This window comes from Aegilops tauschii, chromosome 3 (assembly GCF_002575655.3).
Source record: "Aegilops tauschii subsp. strangulata cultivar AL8/78 chromosome 3, Aet v6.0, whole genome shotgun sequence".
Classification (NCBI taxonomy): Eukaryota; Viridiplantae; Streptophyta; class Magnoliopsida; order Poales; family Poaceae; genus Aegilops; species Aegilops tauschii.
In genome coordinates, this window is record NC_053037.3 from 468208044 (window position 1) to 468231095 (window position 23052).

At 49.0% G+C, this 23052-nt stretch overlaps 2 protein-coding genes across 2 annotated transcripts; one reads left to right on the top strand and one right to left on the bottom strand.

The window, feature by feature from the left end:
* The first annotated feature begins 1420 nt into the window (after window positions 1–1420).
* LOC141043031 (uncharacterized) lies at window positions 1421–7406 on the top strand. The gene is made up of 5 exons (XM_073511948.1): window positions 1421–2516; window positions 4534–4756; window positions 4841–4904; window positions 4995–5297; window positions 7326–7406. Exons 1-5 carry the CDS (start codon window positions 1421–1423, stop codon window positions 7404–7406), a joined length of 1767 nt encoding a protein of 588 aa, XP_073368049.1.
* Window positions 7407–7699: 293 nt separating this feature from the next.
* Window positions 7700–11656, bottom strand: LOC123497728 (uncharacterized). The gene is made up of 3 exons (XM_045234443.2): window positions 10984–11656; window positions 8229–8419; window positions 7700–7828 (listed from the first exon to the last, which is right to left on the bottom strand). The coding sequence occupies exons 1-3, from the start codon at window positions 11360–11362 to the stop codon at window positions 7700–7702; spliced, it is 699 nt and encodes a 232-aa protein (XP_045090378.2). The 5' UTR covers window positions 11363–11656.
* Window positions 11657–23052: the final 11396 nt, after the last annotated feature.

The window sequence follows — 23052 nt, forward strand, 5'->3', positions numbered from 1 at the left end:
ATTTACTCAATGATTTGTCCGAGCATCCTTGGTTACACATGACGGGATACGTTAATGTGGCGTATCTTGGAGAACCAGGGCTTACTCAAATCATCTTTGCAACTTGCTGTCTCAAGATCGTCACGTAGCAACTGTAACTTAAGTCCTAGGCATGTTAGGAATGAACCTATACGAGTTCGTCGGTTGATGCTTTTCTGGAGATTATGGCATTGCTAGGAATGAAATGCTGCATGCTAAACCGGCCCCTCTTATTGTTGTTTCGGTCAGATTCTTGTCTAGCTAACTCCATTCAGCACCGACCCACCTTAATGCATACTGTGTGAAGGGCAAACTGGTTGCCAGCCCTTGCTTTCCTCTGGTACAGCCCACGTACCATAACAACACAGTTGTTGTGAATAGCCCCTGGTTGCCACGAACCCAAGGGTGTGTGAAGCTCAATACAGATGGGTCAGTGCTGAATGGAGTTGCAGGTGCTGGTATGGTCCTCAGGGGCCATCACGGCGCTATAATCTTTAGCTGCTGCAGATACCTTTCTGGTTGCCATGATATATTGAAATCGGAAATTTTTGCTCTTCAGCAGGTGATCTCCTTGGCTTTGCAATGGAGTCGCTTACCCATTGACATAGAATCGGAAAGTCTGGAGGTTGTGGCTATGGTGAATAGCGAAGAAAGCAACTTATCAAAATGTTTATTCATGATCAGAGAGATCAAGGAAAGTATGGGGGAATGTAACTCTATTATTACTCATATGCGTTGTTGTAGTGGCAATTGTACTAGCCATTCCATGGCTAACTTTGATATAATCCAGGGATGCATTCTCCCTGGCTCCTCTACTTTTGTCGGGTATACTTTTGATGAGGGAATGAGTACATCGGCCATTGTCGGTTGACACTAAGTAGGCAGAGGCGATTCCAGTTTTAAAAGGCTCCGTAAAATTTCTATAAACGTCCGTCGGTGTAGCACTTTTGCTAGTTGTTTGGGGTTACTTTCAGCCGAGCAATGCTACATCGACGGACCTTCACGGGCTTATTACGGGATGGATTTGAGGTGTCAAACTGTGATTGGATTAAGGTGGCCACGGGTGAGATCTTGTTTTGGGCTTGTTATATTCGGATCGAGAGGTATATGTTAAACACATCAATATCTACATGACCGGCGTATATCTTCATGAGACGCATCATAGGAGTTGGTTAGGTAGTTAGAGTATAATGTTTATCTCATGTACCTCTTATCTCTACCTCCTTTCTTTATCTCCAAGAATGCAATCTCAACCAATGTATGCGCTGTTATGGGAGGTGCGCCCCATCTATATAACACGAAGCCGTCGGCCTGAGAAGGCAAGACGTTCCGCTAGTTCGCACATGGTAATCAGAGCCCCATCTCTTCCCATCTACTGAGATCCCATCTACCGAGCCTAGCCATGTCTTCCTCCTCCTCCTCCGGTGCTTCCCAGACCACCCTCAATGGGCAAGTCACCGAGAAGCTAACACGCACAAACTACGTGCTGTGGCGCACGCAGGTCACTCCCCATCTGCGCGGCGCCGGCGTCTTCGGCTACGTCGACGGCACCACACCGGAGCCGGCCAGACTTCATGTCACCAAGGACAAGGATGGCAAAGAAAGCGCTGAGCCCAACCCTCTCCACCCAATCTGGGTCCGGGAGGATCAACAGGTGTTGGGCTACCTGCTCAGCACCCTCTCCAAGGAGGTACTGATCGTGGTGACCACGGTGACCACGGCGCACACGCTCCGGACAGCGGTGGCAGGTATGTTTTCCTCGCAGTCCATGAGCCGCGTGAATAACATCAAGACGGCGCTCATCAACACGCAGAAGGGCAACCAGACGGTTGCCGCCTACTTCGCCTCTCTCCGTGGCCTCGCCGACGAGCTTGCCGCTGCAGGGAAGGCCATCCAAGACGACGAACTCATCTCCTACATCATCCACGGCCTCGACGTCGACTACCAGCCCCTCGTCTCCGCCCTCGACGCACGCGTCACGCCGGTCTCCCTCGACGAGCTCTACGCCATGCTCAGCAACTTCGACCAGCGCATGGCCCAGTTTAATCACTCGGGCACCGGCGGCTTCCGCTCCTCTGCCAACGCCGCGGTGCGTGGCCGTGGTGGTGGATCACGTGGCCGTGGCTCTTCTCGCGCCAAGGGGCGATCTGGAGGACACGGTGGTGGCGGAAACAGTGGCGGCGGCAACAGCCGCTCTGGTGCATCCCGCGGTCGTCGTGGCGGCGGTCCACCTCGGGCCCGACCAAAGATGCCTCGCTGCCAAATTTGCGGTAAGCCAGGGCACACCGCGAAGGATTGCTGGTATCGTTATGATGAAGATGACGAGGACTCCCAAGATGAAGAAAAAGTGGCTGCCGCGGCTGATGGATCCTACGGCATCGACACAAATTGGTACGTTGATAGCGGCGCCACCAATCACATCACCAATGAGCTTGAGAAGGTCACGATGAAAGACAAGTACCGTGGAAAAGATCACATCCACACGACAAGTGGAGAAGGTATGCAGATTTGTCACATTGGTCATTCTACTTTTCGTACCCCTCACCGTCCAATTCATCTCAAGAAAATTTTGCATGTCCCCAGTGCTGCTAAAAGTCTCCTCTCTGTTCATAGAATTGCCCTTGATAATCATGTTTTCCTCGAATTTCATCCTTATTTCTTTTTGATCAAGGACCAGGCCACGAAGAAGGTTCTCTATCGAGGTAGATGTGTTCGGGGGCTTTACCCGTTGATTCCGGAGCTTAGGAGACTCAATAAACAAGCCAATGGTGTTGTCAAAGTTTCGTCAACACGGTGGCACGATCTATTAGGGCATGCTGCTTTTTCTTTAGTTGAAAGATTGCTTAGGAAAAATAAACTCCCATTTGTTGGTGAGCGAAATGTCGAAACTATTTGTGATTCTTGTCAATGTGCTAAAAGTCATCAATTACCGCATCCAGTATCTACTAGTGTCTCTACCAAACCACTTCAATTGATCTTTTCTGATGTGTGGGGTCCTGCTCCCACTTCTGTTGGTAGACATGAGTATTATGTAAGCTTTATAGATGACTATAGCAAATTTGTGTGGATTTACCTTCTCAAAAAGAGATATGATGTCTTTCAAGTTTTTCAAAACTTTCAAGCCTTGGTTGAACGAAAATTTGATAGCAAAATTATTGCAGTCCAATCGGACCGGGCGGGGGGGGGGGGGGGGGTATGAAAAACTCAACTCCTTCTTCCAAACACTTGGCATATCACACCATGTCTCATGCCCTCATGCCCATCAACACAATGGCTCCGCTGAACGGAAGCACAGACACATAGTTGAGGTCGGGCTAGCTCTCCTGGCAGGAGCCTCCATGCCCCTCAAGTTTTGGGATGAGGCCTTTCTTACTGCTGTTCATATCATTAATATGCTTCCTAGTCGAGTCATCAATAATCAAACTCCAGTAGAAAGACTTCTTCACACCAAACCAGACTATAAATCTCTTCGCGTGTTTGGGTGTGCTTGTTGGCCCAATCTTCGCCCATACAACAAAAGAAAACTCATGCTTCACTCAAAACAATGTGCTTTTCTAGGGTATTGCCCTCAACACAAAGGTGTCAAGTGTTTAGATATATCCACTGGCCGTGTCTATATATCCCGTGATGTCGTTTTTGACGAAACAAAATTTCCTTTCGTCACCCTACACCCAAATGCCGGTGCTCGCCTCCGAGAAGAAATTCTCCTCATACCTACTCATCTTACCACCATTGATCAAGGGGGTCCGAATTATGATAATCAACTGTTGACTAATCCTGCTACTAATGATGTGCATGAGTTTTCTGATGATGTTCCAGGAGATAACAGCGAAAATAATGAAGAAATCAGTGAAAAAAACGCGCCGGCAGTTCCATATCGCATGTGTCCGCATCCAGGAGGCAAATCCTCCTCGGGATTGGCTCCGCAGCAGCAGTTCAGTCGATCCCCCTTGGGATCGGTGCCGGCAGACGCGCCAAACGCGCAGGCGACAGCGCCAGCCGGTCGTGTGGCTGTCCCCAGCCCAGCGCACGCCGCGCGTCACGCTCCAACTGGTGGCGGCCCAGGCGCCTCTCCGCGCCAACGCCCGTCCGACACGCGGCAGCATGTGGTTCGCCAGGACGGCGCGCGCTTCCGTGACCAGCCGGTCACGTACAAGCGGCGCGACCAGATTCGCTGACCTGACACGGGGTCCGGATCTGCTGCGGGACCGGACGCGGACTCCTGTGCCCCCACGCGCGCGCCGAAGACTGGCGTCCGCCTCGAGGCTGATCCGCCATCATCCACCAATGATGAGGACCCGGGATCTTCTGCGCCTACAGAACATGCTGCACCTGATCAAACTGCCATAGAAGATCCGACGGGAGCAGATTCTGCTACAGGAGCTTCTGCTTCGGGATTTTCTGTGGCCGAGGATCCCGATGCTGCACCGTCATGACGTACACGACTACAACATGGGGTAGTACATCCTGTTAATTATAAACACATAACCAAATACGGTATGGTCTGTTCTACAGGTGAACCCCAAACGCTTCAGGAAGCACTTGGTGATGAAAGATGGAAAAATGCTATGAATGAAGAATACATGGCACTCAAGAAAAATAAAACCTGGCATTTGGTTCCCCCACAGCAAGGTAAAAATTTAAGTGATTGCAAGTGGGTATTCAAAATAAAGAGGAAATCTGATGGAACTATTGATCGCTACAAAGCTAGGCTCGTTGCAAAGGGTTTTAAACAATGGTATGGCATAGATTACGAGGACACATTTAGTCCAGTTGTTAAAGCTGCCACTATTCGTCTTGTTTTGTCTATTGCCGTTTCCAGGGGATGGAGTCTCAGGCAACTTGATGTTCAGAACGCGTTTCTTCATGGTGTTCTGGAAGAGGAGGTATATATGAAACAACCTCTTGGGTTCATAAGTAAAAGTGCACCCTCTCATGTCTGCAAGTTGGACAAAGCACTTTATGGTTTGAAACAGGCACAAAGAGCATGGTACTCCCGTCTCTGTCACAAAATGCAAACACTTGGTTTTGTCCCTTCAAAGTCTGACACCTTTCTGTTCATCTACAACAAGTTCAATACATGCATATTTGTCTTGATATATGTTGATGATATTATTGTGACAAGTTCATCTGATGAAGCTATCATAGGGTTGTTAAAAGATTTGAGTGCAGACTTTGCCTTGAAGGATCTTGGAGACTTGCATTATTTTCTTGGGATTGAAGTAAAGAGGCACAAGGATGGACTTCATCTTTTCCAAGAAAAGTATGCAGTTGACTTGGTAAGAAAAGCTGGTCTACAGGGTTGTAAACCTACACCTACTCCACTATCCAGCTCAGAAAAGTTATCTCTCACACAAGGGACTCTCTTGACTCAAGAGGATAGCACAAAATACAGAAGCTTGGTAGGAGCTCTTCAATATCTTACTCTTACTAGGCCTAATATTTTTTTTGCTGTCAACAAAGTATGTCAGTTCCTTCATGCACCTACTACTGTTCATTTGACTGCTGCCAAACGGATAGTTAGATATGTCAAAAACACATTAAGCATGGGTCTCAATTTTAGCAAGTCATCCTCTACACTTGTCAGTGTATTCTCTGATTCTGATTGGGCAGGCTGTCTTGATGATAGACGCTCTACTGGTGGCTTTGCTATTTTCTTTGGACCCAACTTAATTTCATGGTGTGCTCGCAAGCAAGCTACAGTCTCCAGATCTAGTACGTACAGAGGCAGAATATAAAGCGTTGGCAAATGCCACGGCTGAAATCATATGGGTTCAATCCATGCTCAAGAAACTTGGTATAAAAAGTAAACAAGCTCCATGTTTGTGGTGTGATAACCTTGGTGCCACCTATCTCTCAGCTAATCCAGTGTTTCATGCCAGGACCAAACACATTGAAATAGATTTTCATTTTGTCAGAGAGAGGGTGGCTCACAAACAACTTGACATTCATTTTGTGCATTCCAGTGATCAAATTGCATTCACAAAGGCATTGCCGGTCAAGAGTTTTGAAAACTTCAAGTATAATCTCAACTTAATGGAGTTGTGATTAAGGGAGGGTGTTAAACACATCAATATCTACATGACCGGCGTATATCTTCATGAGGCGCATCATAGGAGTTGGTTAGGTAGTTAGAGTATAATGTTTATCTCATGTACCCTCTTATCTCTACCTCCTTTCTTTATCTCCAAGAATGTAATCTCAACCAATGTATGCGCTGTTATGGGAGGTGCGCCCCATCTATATAACACGAAGCCGTCGGCCTGAGAAGGCAAGACGTTCCGCTAGTTCGCACAGTATAAACTACTATGTTGAAACAATTGAGGACCGAGAGCGAATTAGTAACGTAAAGCTTTGAGCGCCAATGCATCGATCATTTGTGCTTTTCGTCAACACGTAGGTCAACCCATGTTTTATACTCCCTACCTTTCACTACATCTTTCATAACAACCCCCATACCTTTCCTAAGTCTTTTATGTGGTCGCATGGATAACTTCTTTACAGAAGTAGTAACGGCAGCCTGTCGCAAGTAGACGCTGCAACTTTCTGTCCGATGTGCCATGGCGTCCATAGCTGACAAATTCACGCCAAACATTTAAGATCATGCATGCTTTGATTAAGAAGATCAGGGCAACCACCAAAACACTTAATCCACACTAGCACCGTATATGCAGTAGGTACACATTACATATAACAGGAAAGATCAGGCGATAATACTTGCCGACCTCTACGAGTACATCCCTGACGACGGAAGAACACAAAACATAGCTGACCCCCCTGCTACAAACAGACAAGTGCCGCGAGGAAGTGAAACCTATCCTCGCATGCACGCACGAGACAGAAATAGACGTCACGTAAAGGTGGTGATCACTACACGAACAAACCTTTTAACAGAAGTAGTAGTAGAGTTGGCTGCCGGCCGGTGCATGCTGGGCGTTCTATTGCACCCTTGAAAAGCTCGTTCCCTTTTTAAAGGCGTCGTCACGGCTCTCATTGCCCGTTGTGTTGCTTCAGAGGAAACTCTGACTCTCGGGTCGGGCGGTGGCGGCGTTCCGGTGTCGTATCCTTCCTGAAAGCGCCGTTTTGGAGCCCACGGTTCATCGTATGCGGCTTCATCTCTTCGTAGTTAGGGGTGGTGTTGCTGCGCTCAGCGCCTACGTATCCTGTCTTGGATGTGTGCATGTGTTGTGATGGCGTGCGTTTGTATCCGAAGTTGTTGATCGTGGCTCTATATATAAAGCGGGGCGAAAGCATTTTTTTACGAAAAAACCACTCTGCTTCAACTTGCACACAATCCCTATGTATAGATATCAAGCACCCACACCACACTTATAGCTAAATTGGTCGAGAAGCTGCTGCTCGGCCTGGCTGGCCATCTCATCTCCTGAAGCTGTTCCTGGCGACCGGCACCACGAGGCTGCCCAAGTTTTCAGGCACGTTCTGCTAGATTGCGCCGCGTTCTTCTTCATTAATAAACTGGCCATCTCTGCTGGGGTCCGGGAACAAGTTGGCTCGCTTTATTTGGAGTCACACGTGGGTTAGTATTTGCTCTGTAGTGAGTGGGATTAGAGTCACTTCTCATTCTTGGCTCTCACTATCACACTAATTGAGGAGGGAAGGGGTATCTTGGAAGCGTCCCTAATGAACTGAACCTTTAGCCATGAGCCTAGAAGACAAACATTCAGATCTTGCAGATTGGGAGCACCCACCCGGCCACCCCACCCCACCAAATTATTTTCTCATGCACAGTGATGACAAATTTGCCAAGTGGATTTCTTTTATCCCCATCAGGTTCACTCCAAACAATGAGCTGTTTGAGTTTCGATCAAATTTAAAGCCCGTCACAATTTTCATCCGGTTTTCTGTGTACTAATTGGCAACTCTCTTCTTCTTAATTAGTAAATGAGACAAAACTTTTGCCTTTATTTTGAAAATAAATAAATTTAAAACTTATTTAGGGAATTTAAAAAGGATAACATATAGATGCAAACGGTCTAGACAAGATTTGATGGTAATATGGATGTAATTTTAATTTCTAAGAGCATCTCCAACAGACGCGTTAGCTAAGCACGCGCTGAAAAAGGGCTATTTGGCTCGCGAGAGGCCGTTTGGCGCACTCCAGCAGGCGCGTGAAAGTTCGGCAAGCAAAAAAAAAATGGCGCGCGGCGTCCAACGCGCTGGATAAAAGCCGGGTGCGGGCGCCCGCCAACCGCCACCCTTTTCCTCCCCCGCACCTTCTTCCTCGCCTCTTCCGGTGCCCCCCTCCCGCCGCCGCGCCTTCTCCCCAGCCTCTTCCAGCGTCTCGCCGCCGCTGCACCTTCTCCCCCTGTCTTTTCCAGCGCCCTGCCATGCCGCCGCGCCTCGGAGAAGCTCGGGATTTCCGCGGCGTCCGCCTCCGCCCCTCCGGCGTGTATTACGCGGAGATCCGCTCTGGCGATACACGTCTTGGGCTCGGAACCTTCGAGACCGCCCACGAGGCCGCCCGCGCGTACGACGCAGCGGCATCGCGCCTCGGGAGGCCACGGGCGCATATTAACTTCTCCGACGTGCGGACACGTGAGCAGGCGCAGGAATTCGCGCCTCCCCCGCGACTAGTCACCGAGGGGGATCGCCGTGTCCAACGGAGGCGGGAGCGCCGCCTCCTCATTGCCGAGGCGGATGAGCACGCAATTGCTGTGTGGCGCAAGCGCTTTCCGCAAGATGTTGTCGCCGAGAACGAGTTCTGGGCGCAAAGGAGGGCGAAGCAAGCTGCGCGTCAGGCGGTCAAGCATGCCCGGAAGGCACTGGCGGAAGCCCAGTGTGAGCTGGGACCTGCGTCGATCTGGGACCAGGATGATCCTCGGTGGGTCGACGCGTTTACGTCGTTGGACTACACCACCGAGGAGGACGAGTAGTTTACGTCAACGCATTTATCTAGTTATATTTGCATCGTAGCATCGTTTTATCAACTTTTATTTGCATCGAATGGACTAGCTTGTGGTGTGGGGCTTGAATTTATGCTATGAATTTGAACTATGTGTTGTTTCATATTTTTTTTCAAGCACCGGCTCCTCGTGCGCGCTGGATTTTGCAGCACCTGCTGGAGCTATAGCGGCACGCTAAATTTTGCAGCACTTGGTAAAGCAAACACCCTCTTGCGCGCTAAAAAAGTTGTTTCGGCGCTGAAAAAAATTAGCACGCCACGCAACCGCGCGCCTGTTGGAGATGCTCTGATGGTCTTGGCAATACCATGACAGTTGCGAATAGATTGTCAGTTTTCTCGCAAAAAAAAAAAAACTAGACAAGATTTGATCAACACCAGCTTAGCTTCACATGAAAGAAGTTTTCCTCTCCAACCAGTAATTCTAGCCGACATCTTATGTAACAGCATGATGGGATACGTTAGTGTGGCGTATTGAAGAACAAGGGATTGCTCAGACGTCGGCAAGTTCAGAATGCAACATCTTCGCAGCTTGCTGCCTCGAGATCGTCTCGTGACTCTCGTCCAAAGCCCATACCACCCGGCCAATGCTACGAAGCAACGCCGCCCCTATCGTCACAGGTCGGCAAATTTGACAAATTTGACCTATAAACGAAATCAAATCACAGAATGAACTGTCCATGAAACTATTTCACGCGGCTGACCCGTGGCGCCTAACTCTGAGGCGCTGCACTAGTGCAACGCCTGGGAGCTAGGCGCTGCACTAGTGCAACGCCTAGGAGCTAGGCGCTACACTGTATAGTGTGTCGCCTAGCTCTCAGGCGCTGCACACTGACTTAGTAATTTTCTGATCACACGGGTGCGACGCTGGCCGTGTAGCGCCTATCTGTGAGGCGCTGCATAGTGTAGTGTGGCGCCTTCGTGTCGGGCGTCACACAAAAAGGTCAGCCGCGTGAAATAGTTTCATGGATAGTTCATTCTGTGATTTGATTTCGTCTATAGGTCAAATTTGCCCCACAGGTCCTACGAGCAAAACGAGTAGCAGCATCCACAAAAAGTCCCACGCAGAGTGGCAGATGCATTCTCCCTGGTTCTACTTTTGTCGAGTACACTTTTGACGAGTGAGTGAGTACATCGGCCATTGTCAGTTGTCACCGAGAGCACACAGGTGATTCCAGACTTTCCAGCGATATTGATCGATGGCGTGGCCCGGTGGCTCGCTTCGAGGTACTAGTAGTTTGGGTTACTCACTTCAAAAAAAAGAAGTAGTTTGGGTTACTTTCGGCCAGGGGTGAGATCTCGTTTTGGCTTGTAATATTCGGATCGGAAGATATAAATTATGTTGAACTTGAAACACATGTGGACCGACAGCTAATTATAAACGTATAAGCTTGGGCGCCAACGTATCGTTTCCCACTTTTCGTCAACACGATGGGTCAACTCATGTTTTACACTCCGAAATCTTTCTTAACAACCCCCATACCTTTCCCCAAGTTCTTTATGTGTTGGCATGGATAACTTCTTTACAGAAGTAGTAACAGCAGCCTGTCGCAAGTAGACACTATAATCTATCCTATGTGATGTGCCATGGCGTCAATACCTGACAAATTCACCCCAAACAGCAAGATCATGCATGCATGTTTTGATTCGGGAGATCAGGGGAACCACCCAAAACACTTAATCCACACTAGCACTGTATATGCAGTACACACACATTACATATAACAAGGAAGATCAGGCGATAATACTTCCCCACCTCTCCCTAGTACGTACATCCCTGACGACGAAACAACAAGAACAAAACATAGCAGAACAACAAGACGAGTGCCGCGAGGAAGTGAAAGTTATCCTCGCATGCACGCACGAGACAGCGATAGACGTCCCGTCAAGGTGGTGATCACTACACGAACACGAACAAACCTTAACAAAAGTAGTAGAGCTGGCACATGAACCAGCGCGCTTGCTAGGTGGTGTGCAAGCATACCATATAGGGTTGTCGGACACTCGGACAAGCAATGACACTTTGCTGCGGCGATCGGCTTCTCATTTCTTTTTGTTGGCGCCGGCGGGCGCGGCGGGCGGTTTGGCGGCCCCGCCTTTCTTGCCGCCCGCGTCGCAGACGAGCGCCGACGCCGTGGCCACGGCGGCCGCCGCGATGTGCTTGGCGATGCTCTCCTTGACCTGGCCCCGCCGCGGCAGCGGGTTCCCCGACGGCGTCTTGCAGACGCAGCGGTTGGCCGGAGCGCGGCTGCTAGCCGACATTGCGGACTTGCAGCAGAGGTGTACTAGCTGCTTGCTCGCTCTCTGCGGCCGCGCTGTCTCTGACCCGGTGGCTTGGTGATGAGGAAGGAGTTTGTGTGCATTGAGGACGGAATTGGCACCAGCTGGTAGGGGTATAAATAGCCAAGCAAATGGGGTCGCCATTTTTTTTTTTTGAGGAAACAAATGGGGTCGCCAAGGAGGGAATGGACGGGCCGGGAAAGAGCCGAAGGGGCGGGTACGTGCCGGAGCCCACTGCACCAACCGGTCACGGCCGGATGGATGAGGAGGAGAAGCGGAGGAGGACTTGGGAGTGTGGACTGGAGGCGGTCAGGCAGTCAAGGCCGTGGTGGTACTCTCTTGTTTTACTCGAACTCGAGTGCCAAGCCGCGGCCGGGCCGGGGGCAGGTGCCAGGTGGTGGAGTGGCGAGGAGCGAGTGTGCCGTGGTGGGGATGCATGTACGCACGCTCGCGCGCGTTCTCACTACATGGAGAGGTCGGTGGAGGTGAGGGCCACCCGGTGCAGGGTGGTTCAATTCCGGTAGGAGACGGGAGGCAGCGAGGCTCCAGCACGCGGCAAAGCTCAACGCACAGCTCGCTCGTGGCCCGTGCATAAACTTGATGAACTACTATCACAGCGAGTACGTACCACCGTGCGGCTACAACGCCTACTCCCTCCGTCCCAAAATAATCTTAATTCTAAAATTGTATTTGCGCGAGGGTGCCAGCCAGCTTCCATCCAGCCAGGCGTCATCCATGCACGCACTCGAATCCACTGACCACTGCTCGATCGTTTGCTTCGTGCCGAGGTTCAGAGTATGAACGCCGGCACTCTGACTCGTGTGTCTTCAGCAGGTCGCGAGGACGGACAGGGGGTGATTGGCGAAAGCGACTGGACCTCCCGTTGGTGAGAAGCCCAGCAGTAGAGGACAAAACGGATAACGGAGCAATGACTGGTGATGTGGCCGGCACCGCGCGCTGGTCGGGCACGTATAGGAGTATAGTATATGCTGAAAGTTTTCCCGCTCGCTCGCGTTGCTTGGGAAGGACGGCGCCCGTGGCAGTGGTGCGCCCCCGCCTTTCTCGATGCGCTTTTTTCCCATCATCCGAACCCCGCAGGAGACGCGAGGCAGCCAGGTTCCAGCACGCGTGAAAGCTCAACGCACAGCCTGTGGCCCGTCCCAAGCGTAAACCAGATCAACAGAATCCACGTAGGAGCACGTAGCTGGCTCCAGCACATGATTGAATTGAACTATAGCTAGTTACGTACCGCCACGTGCATGTGTGTATGGATGTTTTATTGGACAAGACATAAATTTTATTGGCTTAAAATAAAGCATGATGAGCAAATATCCATCCTTTGCATAGCTATGATGCATCATCACCGCACAAACACAAAAGACACGCTGGCAAATACTACCTCTTTTTCGATTTATAGGGCTCAATTCAAAAATCTCACCAACCAAGGTAGTTGATGAGTTGTGAAATAATTTTTGTAGTAGTTTGTAAAAGCACTTAATTAATGGATGCCGATATCTGCCGAACGTTCGGTCTGGGGCTCTCCCAGACCGAACGAGTCGTTTGGTGCGGGGGTGCCAATAGATCGAACGATGCCGTTCGGGACGAGAAGCGCCCAGCCCGAACACCATCACTCTAGGCCTTTTTTGCGTTGAATAAAAGAAAAATAAAGCCCAGTTTGCCCAAAAACTATTTTGACTAAGAAAGCCCACTTCTGGCTGTGAATAATAAAGGTTGGATTTTGCCATACTCAACAAAAATTGAAATGGTCCAAAAATAATTTTGTCGTGATAGATATATAAGATAAAGAACAAGATACTACTAAAAAATCACTATGGGTTGAAGCCAAAAAAATTGCCATGATCTTTATAAGCAAAATTTTCCATGGTAAAAAAATCTTTTAATGCAAATGTCGAAAAAGATAAATGTTCATGGCAATTTTTCATCTCTACCATGATGGAAAGAAAATGTAGATTAAAAATATGTATGCTATTTTTACTATATAAATGAAGAGTCAAAAAATGTGGATCAAAAATTGTCATCATGTTGAGCAGAAACAAAAATGCACAATCTTTTGTTTAGTAGTAATTGCCATGTTTTGTAAAGTAAATGTACCATAGTCAAATAGAAGCAAAGAACAAGAATGGAAAAAATAGATGCAAAATTTGCCATGTTTTCTAAATTACCATGAATGGTGGAAAAGGACAAAATTTGCCATCGATGCAAAGTATTTTTGCCATGGAAAAAATAGAAGTCAAACTTGCCATGCTCCATATGTTAAATAAAAATTGTCATGGCAATAAAAAGCTAATTTTGCCATGGCAATAAAAAGGTTAATTTGGCCATGGTAAAAATTTGCTATGTATGTTAAGTAAATTTTCCATGTACTTACAAGTAAAGATGTCATGGAAATTAAGGTAAAAATTAGCCATGGCAACTTAATAATAAAAATTTTGACATGGCAAAAAAGAGTAAAATTTGCGATGTATGTCGAGTAAATTTGCCATCTACTTACAAGTAAAGTTGCCATGGCAAGTTAATAGTACATTTTTTGACATGGCAAAACAGAGTAAAATTTGCCATGTATGTTCAAGTAAATTTGCCATGTACTTACAAGTAAAGTTGCCATGGCAATTAAGGTAAAAATTTGCCATGGCAACTTAAAAGTAAAAAAATTGACATGGCAAAGAAAAGTAAAATTTACAGGATAATCTCCTCTTAACAAGCATGATTCAGCGCAAACACTCACAGTTCAGTCAAAAAGCATGATTTGCACAAAAATCTTAACAATGCCATGTTGGTAATTTTGAAAAGCACATGAGTAGGTTATACCAGGGCGAGGATGTCAACGAGGAAGCCGCGGCGGCCGTTGGTCTTGACGAAGTGGCACTACAGCTCCAACCCCGGCCTGTATCTCATGGCAATTTAGTACAGAAATATGTTTTTCATGAACATACAAATAACCAGGGATTGACCATCCTAGTTGGCACGAGAGATGTGAGCAAAAAATTGCCGTGTTTATGAATTGGTGACACTGGACAACTCAACTGGTAGATGTAGTTCATGTTTATCATATACTTTACTAGTGAAAATTGCCATGAGCTACTAATACAAATTGCTGGAAAATTGGGCCTCCAAATTTCTTACCTGCAAAAGTTGGGCGACAACCGCCGCATACTACAGGAGGCAAAATGGCCATGACAACTCTACTACTGAATGAAACTACAAATTGAACTAACCATAGTAACTATTGGCTTAAAAATTGCCAACACATCTACTGCACATGTCAAAAAATGCATCAATTTGCCATGGCAAGATATTGTTGTTTCCCAAACAAAAACATGACAAGAATGCAGTATGGGTGCACATCAACTTGCCATCCCTGCAAAACAAAAAATGCCATCATTTTTAGGGAGAATGCATAATTATCTGTGACTTGCCATGAGCTCCAGAACAAACAACATACCTTGCCCCCCGGATGACACGACCACCACCAGTACAGTCATACCCGGCAACCTCCGGCGCCGTGCAATCCCTCTCGAAGGACCATGGCGTGCCACCGCCGCCGCCATCGCCGCCACAACCACCGGGATGGCGGCTGGTCTCCTCTGCGCGGATGCAGGCGTCACGGTGGGTCTGGTCGGGAGGGACGAGGCCTCCTCGCCCACCACGGGGAGTGCGCTGAACATCTCCGTTGGCCGCAGACCGTGGAAGCATCATCTCGCTGCCCCTTCGAGTTCGCCGCCAAGCTGCTCGTCGCCGTGGTGCTTGCCATCACGCACCGGCCACCATGGCTCGTCGGCACCAGCTTTGCCGCTGCGCACTTCTCCCCCGGCCATCGTGCAGCCGTGGCCACCACCAGCTCGCAGCCTCTACTACCACCACCACTCCTGCTGCTCGCCATGACCACACCCGTCCACCACCACCGCCCCAAGCAAAATCCCGCCTCCGCCCGCATCAAACGCCTGGATCCGCGGACTGTCGCCTGGATCCGCGGACTGCCGCCGCCGCAGCACGACCTAAATCGATGGAGAGTGGAGAGCTGGAGCTCGCCGGTGGAGAGGATTAGGAACCTCTGAGATGGTGGGATAAGAGGATGAGTGGGTGAGAAGAGAACAGGGGGCAGGAAGAAAAGGAGGGGGGCGGCGGCGAGCAGATAAGTAAAAATATCGTTCGACGTGACTTCGGCTGGACGCGAACGATGCCCTGACGATGACGTGGCGAGGATCGTGCGCCAAGATTGGCGCACTCGATCCAACGGGAACAAGGGCGTTCGGGACGGGAGCTCAGAAAACTGTCGTTCGAGCGTTATCGTTACCGTTAATTAATGCGCTTGTTTTTCTAAAAAAATATGTTTACCAATGCAATAATTGTAATGTATGCATGTATTGATCAATTTTCTGTTAATCCTTGCATGCAATGATTTAATGCTCCTTAAAATCTGAACATGTGATGGACAACAATCAAATTGAGACTTATGAAAAAGGGAACCTATTTTTTTAAGATAAGCTATATAAAACGGAAAAAAGAAAGTAGAAAGTTATGTAAGACCAAACCTGCGCATGCGAGAAACAAAAGAAAAAACGATCAGGATATACTCCGGTTCTTCTAGTTCCACCTCACTAAAATCTCCGGTCAAGTTTCTAGGCGGTGCCAGCCAGGCATCATGCATGCACGCACGCACCAGAGTCGGTCGAACGCTGCGCGTGCCCGTGTTTCGACTATGGACGCCGGAGAGTGGCCGATGCAATGGACGGACTCCAATGCCCCAGGCATTCTTTTGTCCGTGCCAAGCGGCCTACCGTGCACGGCTCTGGGCAACCCGACGACGCCCCCGGGTCCGGCGTCCGACCTACGCACAGCCCACAGGAGTCGTCGGCCGCACAGTCACAGCGAGGTGCATGCATGCGCATCTACCGCTGGCATGCATATGTGTCGTCACTGAGGATAAAATGGATATAACCTAACAACATATTCTGCTGCTCAACTCAGCATCTCTTTCGGGGTAAACTGCTTTTGATCGACAGACGACAGTGCTCTCGAACGGAACATCTCAAAGGTCGGGAACGAACCGAAAGGCGGGAAAGCCCTGCTACTTTTCGGAAGCATTACTAATTGTGCGGTGCACGTATGTATGACCTCATTGAGACTGCGTCACGTACTCAGGTCTCGTTACTGCGACGTCCGTACATTAGTTATCCCGATTAGCTCAACTCGAGCCTCTTCATGTAAGGCACATCTGGGATGCCACTCACTTAGTTGACAAGTGGAGCATCTTCCGAGCTTTTCAAGTGGCGGTGGTTTGGTACGAGATACTCTACCGAGCTTCTCCGCAGAAATTATTACCACTGATCGAGCTAACTTTCAGCCGAACCCGTGATCCTAATCATCGCGCGTATCGCCCCAAAGATCTAGCTACACTTTGTTGATCACCGATTACTTTCGCCAGGCTATCTGTAGTGGCATTATGTGGCGATGTGATGCGGCTTAGTGGTCTGCTAGCAAATTATGCTTGCGGGGATGGATGCTAGTCCGTAAACACCCCGTGTTACTGGCTTGTTCGAGATCTAGCTCCGAATTTTTAATGACTCGTGCATTCCACATTAGATAGCACACGACTATAATATTCAACAAATCTGGAAAGAGCAGCCAACTTAGGTATCTTATTCTGGTTGTTGAGATGCATGATATCTTGTACTTACTGATAGTTCGCTACTGAAGGCAGAATCTGGAGTAGATTGATTAGCATCACGCAAAGCTATCCAAAAAATGATACATCCATCTGCTTTTGACAAACAATTATCTCGTGGCAGCAGTGGTGTTGTATCCGTCAGTGGTATCACTGTCACTTGGCAAACTCGGCTCGTGTCAGCGTGTCACGGCTCTACGTCTTGGAGCATCTCTAGCTCTTCTACTAAAGATGAACAACTCACAAAAAAAAAACCCTTAACCCCTCAAGTTTTGACGAGTTATAGACTTTTCAAACCTAGTCATCTTTTTCCAAATTCTAAGTTCTCAAAAGAAAAAAGTTTGCACAAATAGCCATTTCAAACTAGATTTGATAACTCCGTGATTTTTTACACATAATACTTCCACACTAAACATAAAAAGATACTGAAATTAAACTATAAATAGCTATTCCTCGTTGAAGCAAACATCACCACCTGGCCCCTCTCCATGCCAAAGTCGCGTTGTTGGCGGTGTCCTCATGCTCAGACTTGATGAGTTCAGCCTTTTCGTTTAGCCTGCATTTTTTTTCGAGGTACGCAAATTGCATACCTTAGCTTTATAGAAGAAGAGAAATGAGACATACAACAACGTCAGCCAGCCACTCGCTGCGAACAACGAAGGCGACCCACTCCACACCCGGTTCGTACAAGGTGTTAGAGTAGTCATTATGGTATACGACTTCTAGTCCAAGTCAGTTTTGTACCCCTACCCCAAGTCGGTTTGTACCCTCTTATATACTCTTGTATGCCGCACCAAATCATAATAAGCAACAGTTTTATTCAGCTTTCATGGTATCAGATACCGGTCCCAGGGTTTAGGGTATGGCTCCGCCAACGCCACCGCCGCCGCCGCCGCCCGGCTACTTCGAGCGCCGGGCCGCACTCATCGCCAAGGCTGCCAACGCCGCGGCCGCTTCTCTCTCGGCCCTCACCATAGCTCCACAAAACTACCCTGCACCCATCCTCGCCGCACCAATATCTCTTGCTGACACAATCTCCGACGTCAGCCCCTACATCCCCATAGTTCTTGATCTCGCCGCCCACAACTATTACCATTGGAGACATCTCTTCGATCTCCACCTCGGCCGCTGCAACCTGCGCTCGCATGTCGTCGCCAACTGTCTTCCCCGCCCCGACGATCCGCAATGGTTGAAAGACGACCTCGCGATCGTCCAGTGGTTCTACACCCGCATCACCACCGAGATCTTCAACATGCTCGATCACGACGGCGCCACCGCTGCCAACATCTGGCACTCCCTCCGTCAGCTCTTCCAAAGCAACACCGACGCTCGGAAAAACGCTCTCCACACCGAGCTTCGCAATATGGTGCAAGGAGACGCCCCGGTGAACCTGTTCTGCCAGCGCGTTAAGACCATTGGCGATGAGCTCCGCGAACTCGGCAATACAGTTAGCGACTCACAGCTAATCAATATCGTCGTCGTCGGCCTCAGCGAAGACTTTGACAAGCAAGCCTCGTTCATACCGATGATACGGCCCCCTCCTACCTTCGCTGAAGTACGTTCCTTGCTACAACTCGCGGCGGAAACACAAGCTCGCAAGGACTCTCGCTCCAAGGTCTTTCATGCTGCGGCTCGTCCTCCTCTGTCGTCTACACCAGCGCCGCCTTCCAGGCCGGCTCCTGCCGCCGGGCCGTCCGCATCGTCATCTGTTGAACCGCCCCCAGGCTGGCGTCCTAGTCCGAACTACCGCGGCAAAAACCCTATCTACAGGCCGCCGCCGACTCGTTCGGTTCCGGCTACGACATCACCAGCACCGAGTCCCGCACCACCCACCAGTGCTCCATCTGCGGTTGCATGGCGGCCTCCTCATGATCCTTGGACGGGGCTTGTTCAAGCATGGCCCATGCCCTGGTCCGCTCCGTCCACCCTCGGTGCTCCGCCGACATACTCAGGTGCCTGGCAACCCGGCCTTCGGCCGCCTACTGGTGCTCCCGGGGTTCTCAACCCCCGACAGCCGGCCAATGCCTATCACGCCGCCCCGACGTATGCTCCTTATGGTCATTACAGCACCGATGGCGGCGCCTACTACACACCTCAGCCGGCCCTGCTCCCGACGCCAGCCCCACCACAGCCGGCCAATGCCTACTACACTCCCCAGCCGGCCCTACTGCCTTCACCATCGTATCCGCCGGCACTGCTTCCGACGCCACCCTCACCTGCGACGCCGAGCTGGGATCAAGCTGCCTTTCTCCAGGCCATGAATAACTTTGCTGCACAAGGAAACTCAGGTACAGATTGGATCTTTGATTCAGGGGCCTCTAGTCATATGTCTGCATCTAGTAATTGGTTATCTTCTTGCACTAAATCTCCTTTCCCTTCCATTATCCTTGGAGATGGATCATCTATTCCTATATATTGTGTTGGTCAGGCTCAACTTCCCTCTTCCACCAAACCTCTTTTACTTCGCGATGTTCTAGTTGCACCCGCCCTCATTAAAAATCTTATCTCTGTTCGCCAATTTACTTGCGACAATCTAGTTTCGGCTGAATTTGACCCTTTTGGTCCATCTGTGAAGGATTACCTGACCAAAGCCGAGATCGCTCGCTTCAATAGCTCCGGTGATCTTTATTCTCTTAATGGAGTTCCTGCCGCCACCCCTCTAACATCCATGCTGGCCTCCGTCGATCTCTGGCATCGTCGCTTGGGCCATCCCAACTCCGCCGTCTTAGCTTCTATGCTTAGTGAATTTACCATACCATGTAATAGGGACTCTCATAATTCTGTGTTTTGCGTGTCTTGTCAATTAGGCAAACATGTGCGTCTTCCCTTTAGTTCCTCTAGTTCTTGTAGCACTTATCCCTTTGAATTAATACATTGTGATTTATGGACCTCTCCCATTGCAAGTGTTTCGGGTTTTAAATACTACCTTGTTATCCTAGATGATTTCACCCACTTTGTCTGGACTTTTCCTCTACGCAACAAATCCGAGGTCCATTCTCTTTTCCTTAATTTTCAACGCTATGTGTCTGTTCATTTCTTCCTCCCAATTCGCTTTATCCAATGTGACAATGGTCGCGAGTTTGATAACATTAAAAATCGTACTTTCTTCTTACAACATGGCATCCTGCTTAGGTTCTCATGTCCCTACACCTCCCCTCAAAATGGTAAAGCAGAACGCTCTCTTCGCACCCTCAATGATATAGTTCGCACTCTCCTCATTCAATCATCTATGCCTCCTAAGTTTTGGGCTGAAGCCCTACACATGGCCACCTTCCTTCTAAATATTCGACCTTCTAAAACTAAACCCAACACTACTCCCTATTATTCCCTCTTTCTTTCCCACCCCGACTACTCCGCGGTTCGTGTTTTCGGCTGTCTCTGTTTTCCCAATGCCCACACCACTTCTGCAAATAAATTGTCACCACGCTCTATCCCATGTGCTTTTTTCGGCTTCTCCGACGAGCACAAAGGCTATCGCTGTCTCGACCTTCACACCGGACACGTTCATGTCTCTCGTCATGTCACGTTTGCTGAGCACATTTTTCCTTTCTCACAACGCACTACTACACCATCCAACACCCCTAGCTCCGCAAACACCCCCTCTCCCCGTCCTTTTCAACTATATACTCCCCTACCTGCCGAACACAACTTATCACCACCACCATTAACACCCACCATAGCCAATCCCAACCATACACTCACCCCACCCGAGACGTACCCAACACCCTCGACCCCTGCTCCCTCCCCAACACCCCCGACCCCTCCTCTCACTCCACCACCCAGCCCTGCTCCCACTCCACCACCCAGCCCTACTCCTTCGTCCGACTCTTCCGCTGTGCTGGACTCACCAGTACCCACCTTACCCCCTCGTGCTATTCCTACAGCAGCCCCGATTAATGATCATCGCATGCGTACTAGGGCCAAATCAGGATTTCATCAACCCCAAGACCGCCTAAACCTTCATACCTCCGTATCTCTCACTTCTCTTCCAAAGAATTACAAAACTGCTCTACTTGATCCCAATTGGGCCGCTGCCATGCAAGAAGAATATAATGCTTTACTTCAAAACAACACCTGGCAACTTGTTCCTCGTCCTCCCAATACAAATATTGTTTCTGGCAAATGGATTTTTCGCCAAAAGTTCCACTCCGATGGGAGCCTCTCACGATATAAAGCCAGGTGGGTTTGTCGTGGCTTTTCTCAGCAACAAGGAATTGATTACGAAGTAACCTTCTCTCCTGTTGTTAAACCTAGCACCATTCGCACCGTTCTTAGTGTTGTTGTCTCCTCTTCATGGCCCATTCACCAACTTGATGTGAAAAATGCTTTCCTCCATGGTTCCCTTCAAGAAACTGTCTACTGCCAGCAACCTCTGGGTTTTGAAAATCCATCCTTTCCAACTCATGTATGTCTTCTTCAGAAATCTCTCTACGGTCTTAAACAGGCCCCACGAGCTTGGTTTCAACGCTTCTCCTCCTTCATTCAAACAATAGGCTTCACTCCATCTCTCTCCGACACCTCTCTTTTTGTGTATCATCAAACTTCTGACACTGCCTATTTACTTCTCTATGTAGATGATATCATTCTTACCGCCTCCTCTCAAAAGTTCTTAGATCATATTGTCTCTCTTCTTAGATCTGAATTTTCTATGACTGACCTAGGACTCCTTCATCATTTCTTAGGCATTGCTGTTGTTCGAGATTCCTCCAGCCTTTTTCTTTCCCAACGCCAGTATATTCTTGATCTTCTTAATCGTGCTGGTATGCTTGACTGTCAATCATCTCGCACTCCTGTCGATACTAGTTTTAAACTTTCGGCTACCGGTGAACCCTTTTCCGATCCTACTCTCTATCGTAGCCTAACAGGTGCTCTCCAATATCTCACCATTACTCGTCCTGAAATCTCTTTTGCTGTTCAACAAGCATGTCTCTATATGCATGATCCCCGGGTTCCTCACTATAATCATGTTAAACGCATTCTTCGGTATTTAAAAGGAACTCTCAATCATGGTCTCCACCTCAATAATTCTTCTCCAAACTCGCTTACCGCATACTCTGATGCAGACTGGGCTGGTTGTCCTGACACTCGAAGGTCCACTTCCGGTTTTTGTGTTTTTCTTGGTAACAATTTGATTTCTTGGTCTTCGAAAAGACATGTTACAGTCTCACGTTCGTCGGCCGAGGCTGAGTATCGCGCTGTGGCACATTGCCGTTGCAGATACAATCTGGATTCGGCAGTTACTCTCCGAGCTACATAGGCCTATTGAGCAGGCCACTATTGTCTACTGTGACAACATATCAGCAGTCTACATGACCAGCAATCCAGTTCAACACCGACGCACAAAGCATATTGAGATTGATATTCATTTTGTTCGTGAAAAGGTTGCTCTTGGTCAGGTTCGGGTGCTTCATGTTCCCTCTACGGCTCAGTTTGCTGACATTTTCACCAAGGCACTGCCTACTAAGCCGTTTCAAGATATCTGTTTCAGTCTCAACGTCGTCGAGCCTGCCGTTGATACTGCGGGGGGATGTTAGAGTAGTCATTATGGTATACGACTTCTAGTCCAAGTCAGTTTTGTACCCCTACCCCAAGTCGGTTTGTACCCTCTTATATACTCTTGTATGCCGCACCAAATCATAATAAGCAACAGTTTTATTCAGCTTTCACAAGGACAACCAAACACAACAACACGACAACACAACTACGACACAAAAGCCTACCCTACACCGAACCCCTTGCCGCGTCTCGGCCGACGCTGAAGACCTTCGAACAACAGCAACTCCGGCTTCCTTGGATAAGCCGGCGACGACCGTACATGGCACCGAAGGAGAAAGATCCGGGCAGCGGTGAACGCCGGAGGAGCGCATCATGGGACCTCGAGTCTCCCAGCACAATGCTCCCAACAGAGTAACAACCTCAAGGACGTTGCCATCATGCCGATCCTACGAATCAAGGCTTTCGCCCCGGAGACAGCTGCCGATATAAGGTCGCGAGGAAGATGGCGTTGCACTCGGCGAAGCCTCCAGGAAGGTGAATGACACCCGTAGGTGCCATCAACGCCGGTCCGGCCACAACCGAACAAGATTTTCATCCGTAGCACCGCACATCTCCACGTCTCCAAGATCCCGGCCAGTCCCAAACAGATGCC

Excerpts from the sequence above, each read along its gene's own strand:
- LOC123497728 (XM_045234443.2), bottom strand. The coding sequence starts at position 11,362 with ATGGCGACCCCATTTGCTTGGCTATTTATACCCCTACCAGCTGGTGCC. Across the intron at positions 8,420-10,983 it reads CGGCGCCAACAAAAAGAAAT|GGGCGGAGGCGGACGCCGCG; the intron begins GAGAAGCCGATC and ends TACACGCCGGAG. Across the intron at positions 7,829-8,228 it reads GGGGGAGGAAAAGGGTGGCG|CTCATTGTTTGGAGTGAACC; the intron begins GTTGGCGGGCGC and ends AAACTCAAACAG.
- LOC141043031 (XM_073511948.1), top strand. The coding sequence starts at position 1,421 with ATGTCTTCCTCCTCCTCCTCCGGTGCTTCCCAGACCACCCTCAATGGG. Across the intron at positions 4,905-4,994 it reads ATGGTGTTCTGGAAGAGGAG|GCACAAAGAGCATGGTACTC; the intron begins GTATATATGAAA and ends GGTTTGAAACAG. Across the intron at positions 5,298-7,325 it reads AAAAGTATGCAGTTGACTTG|ATATCAAGCACCCACACCAC; the intron begins GTAAGAAAAGCT and ends CCCTATGTATAG.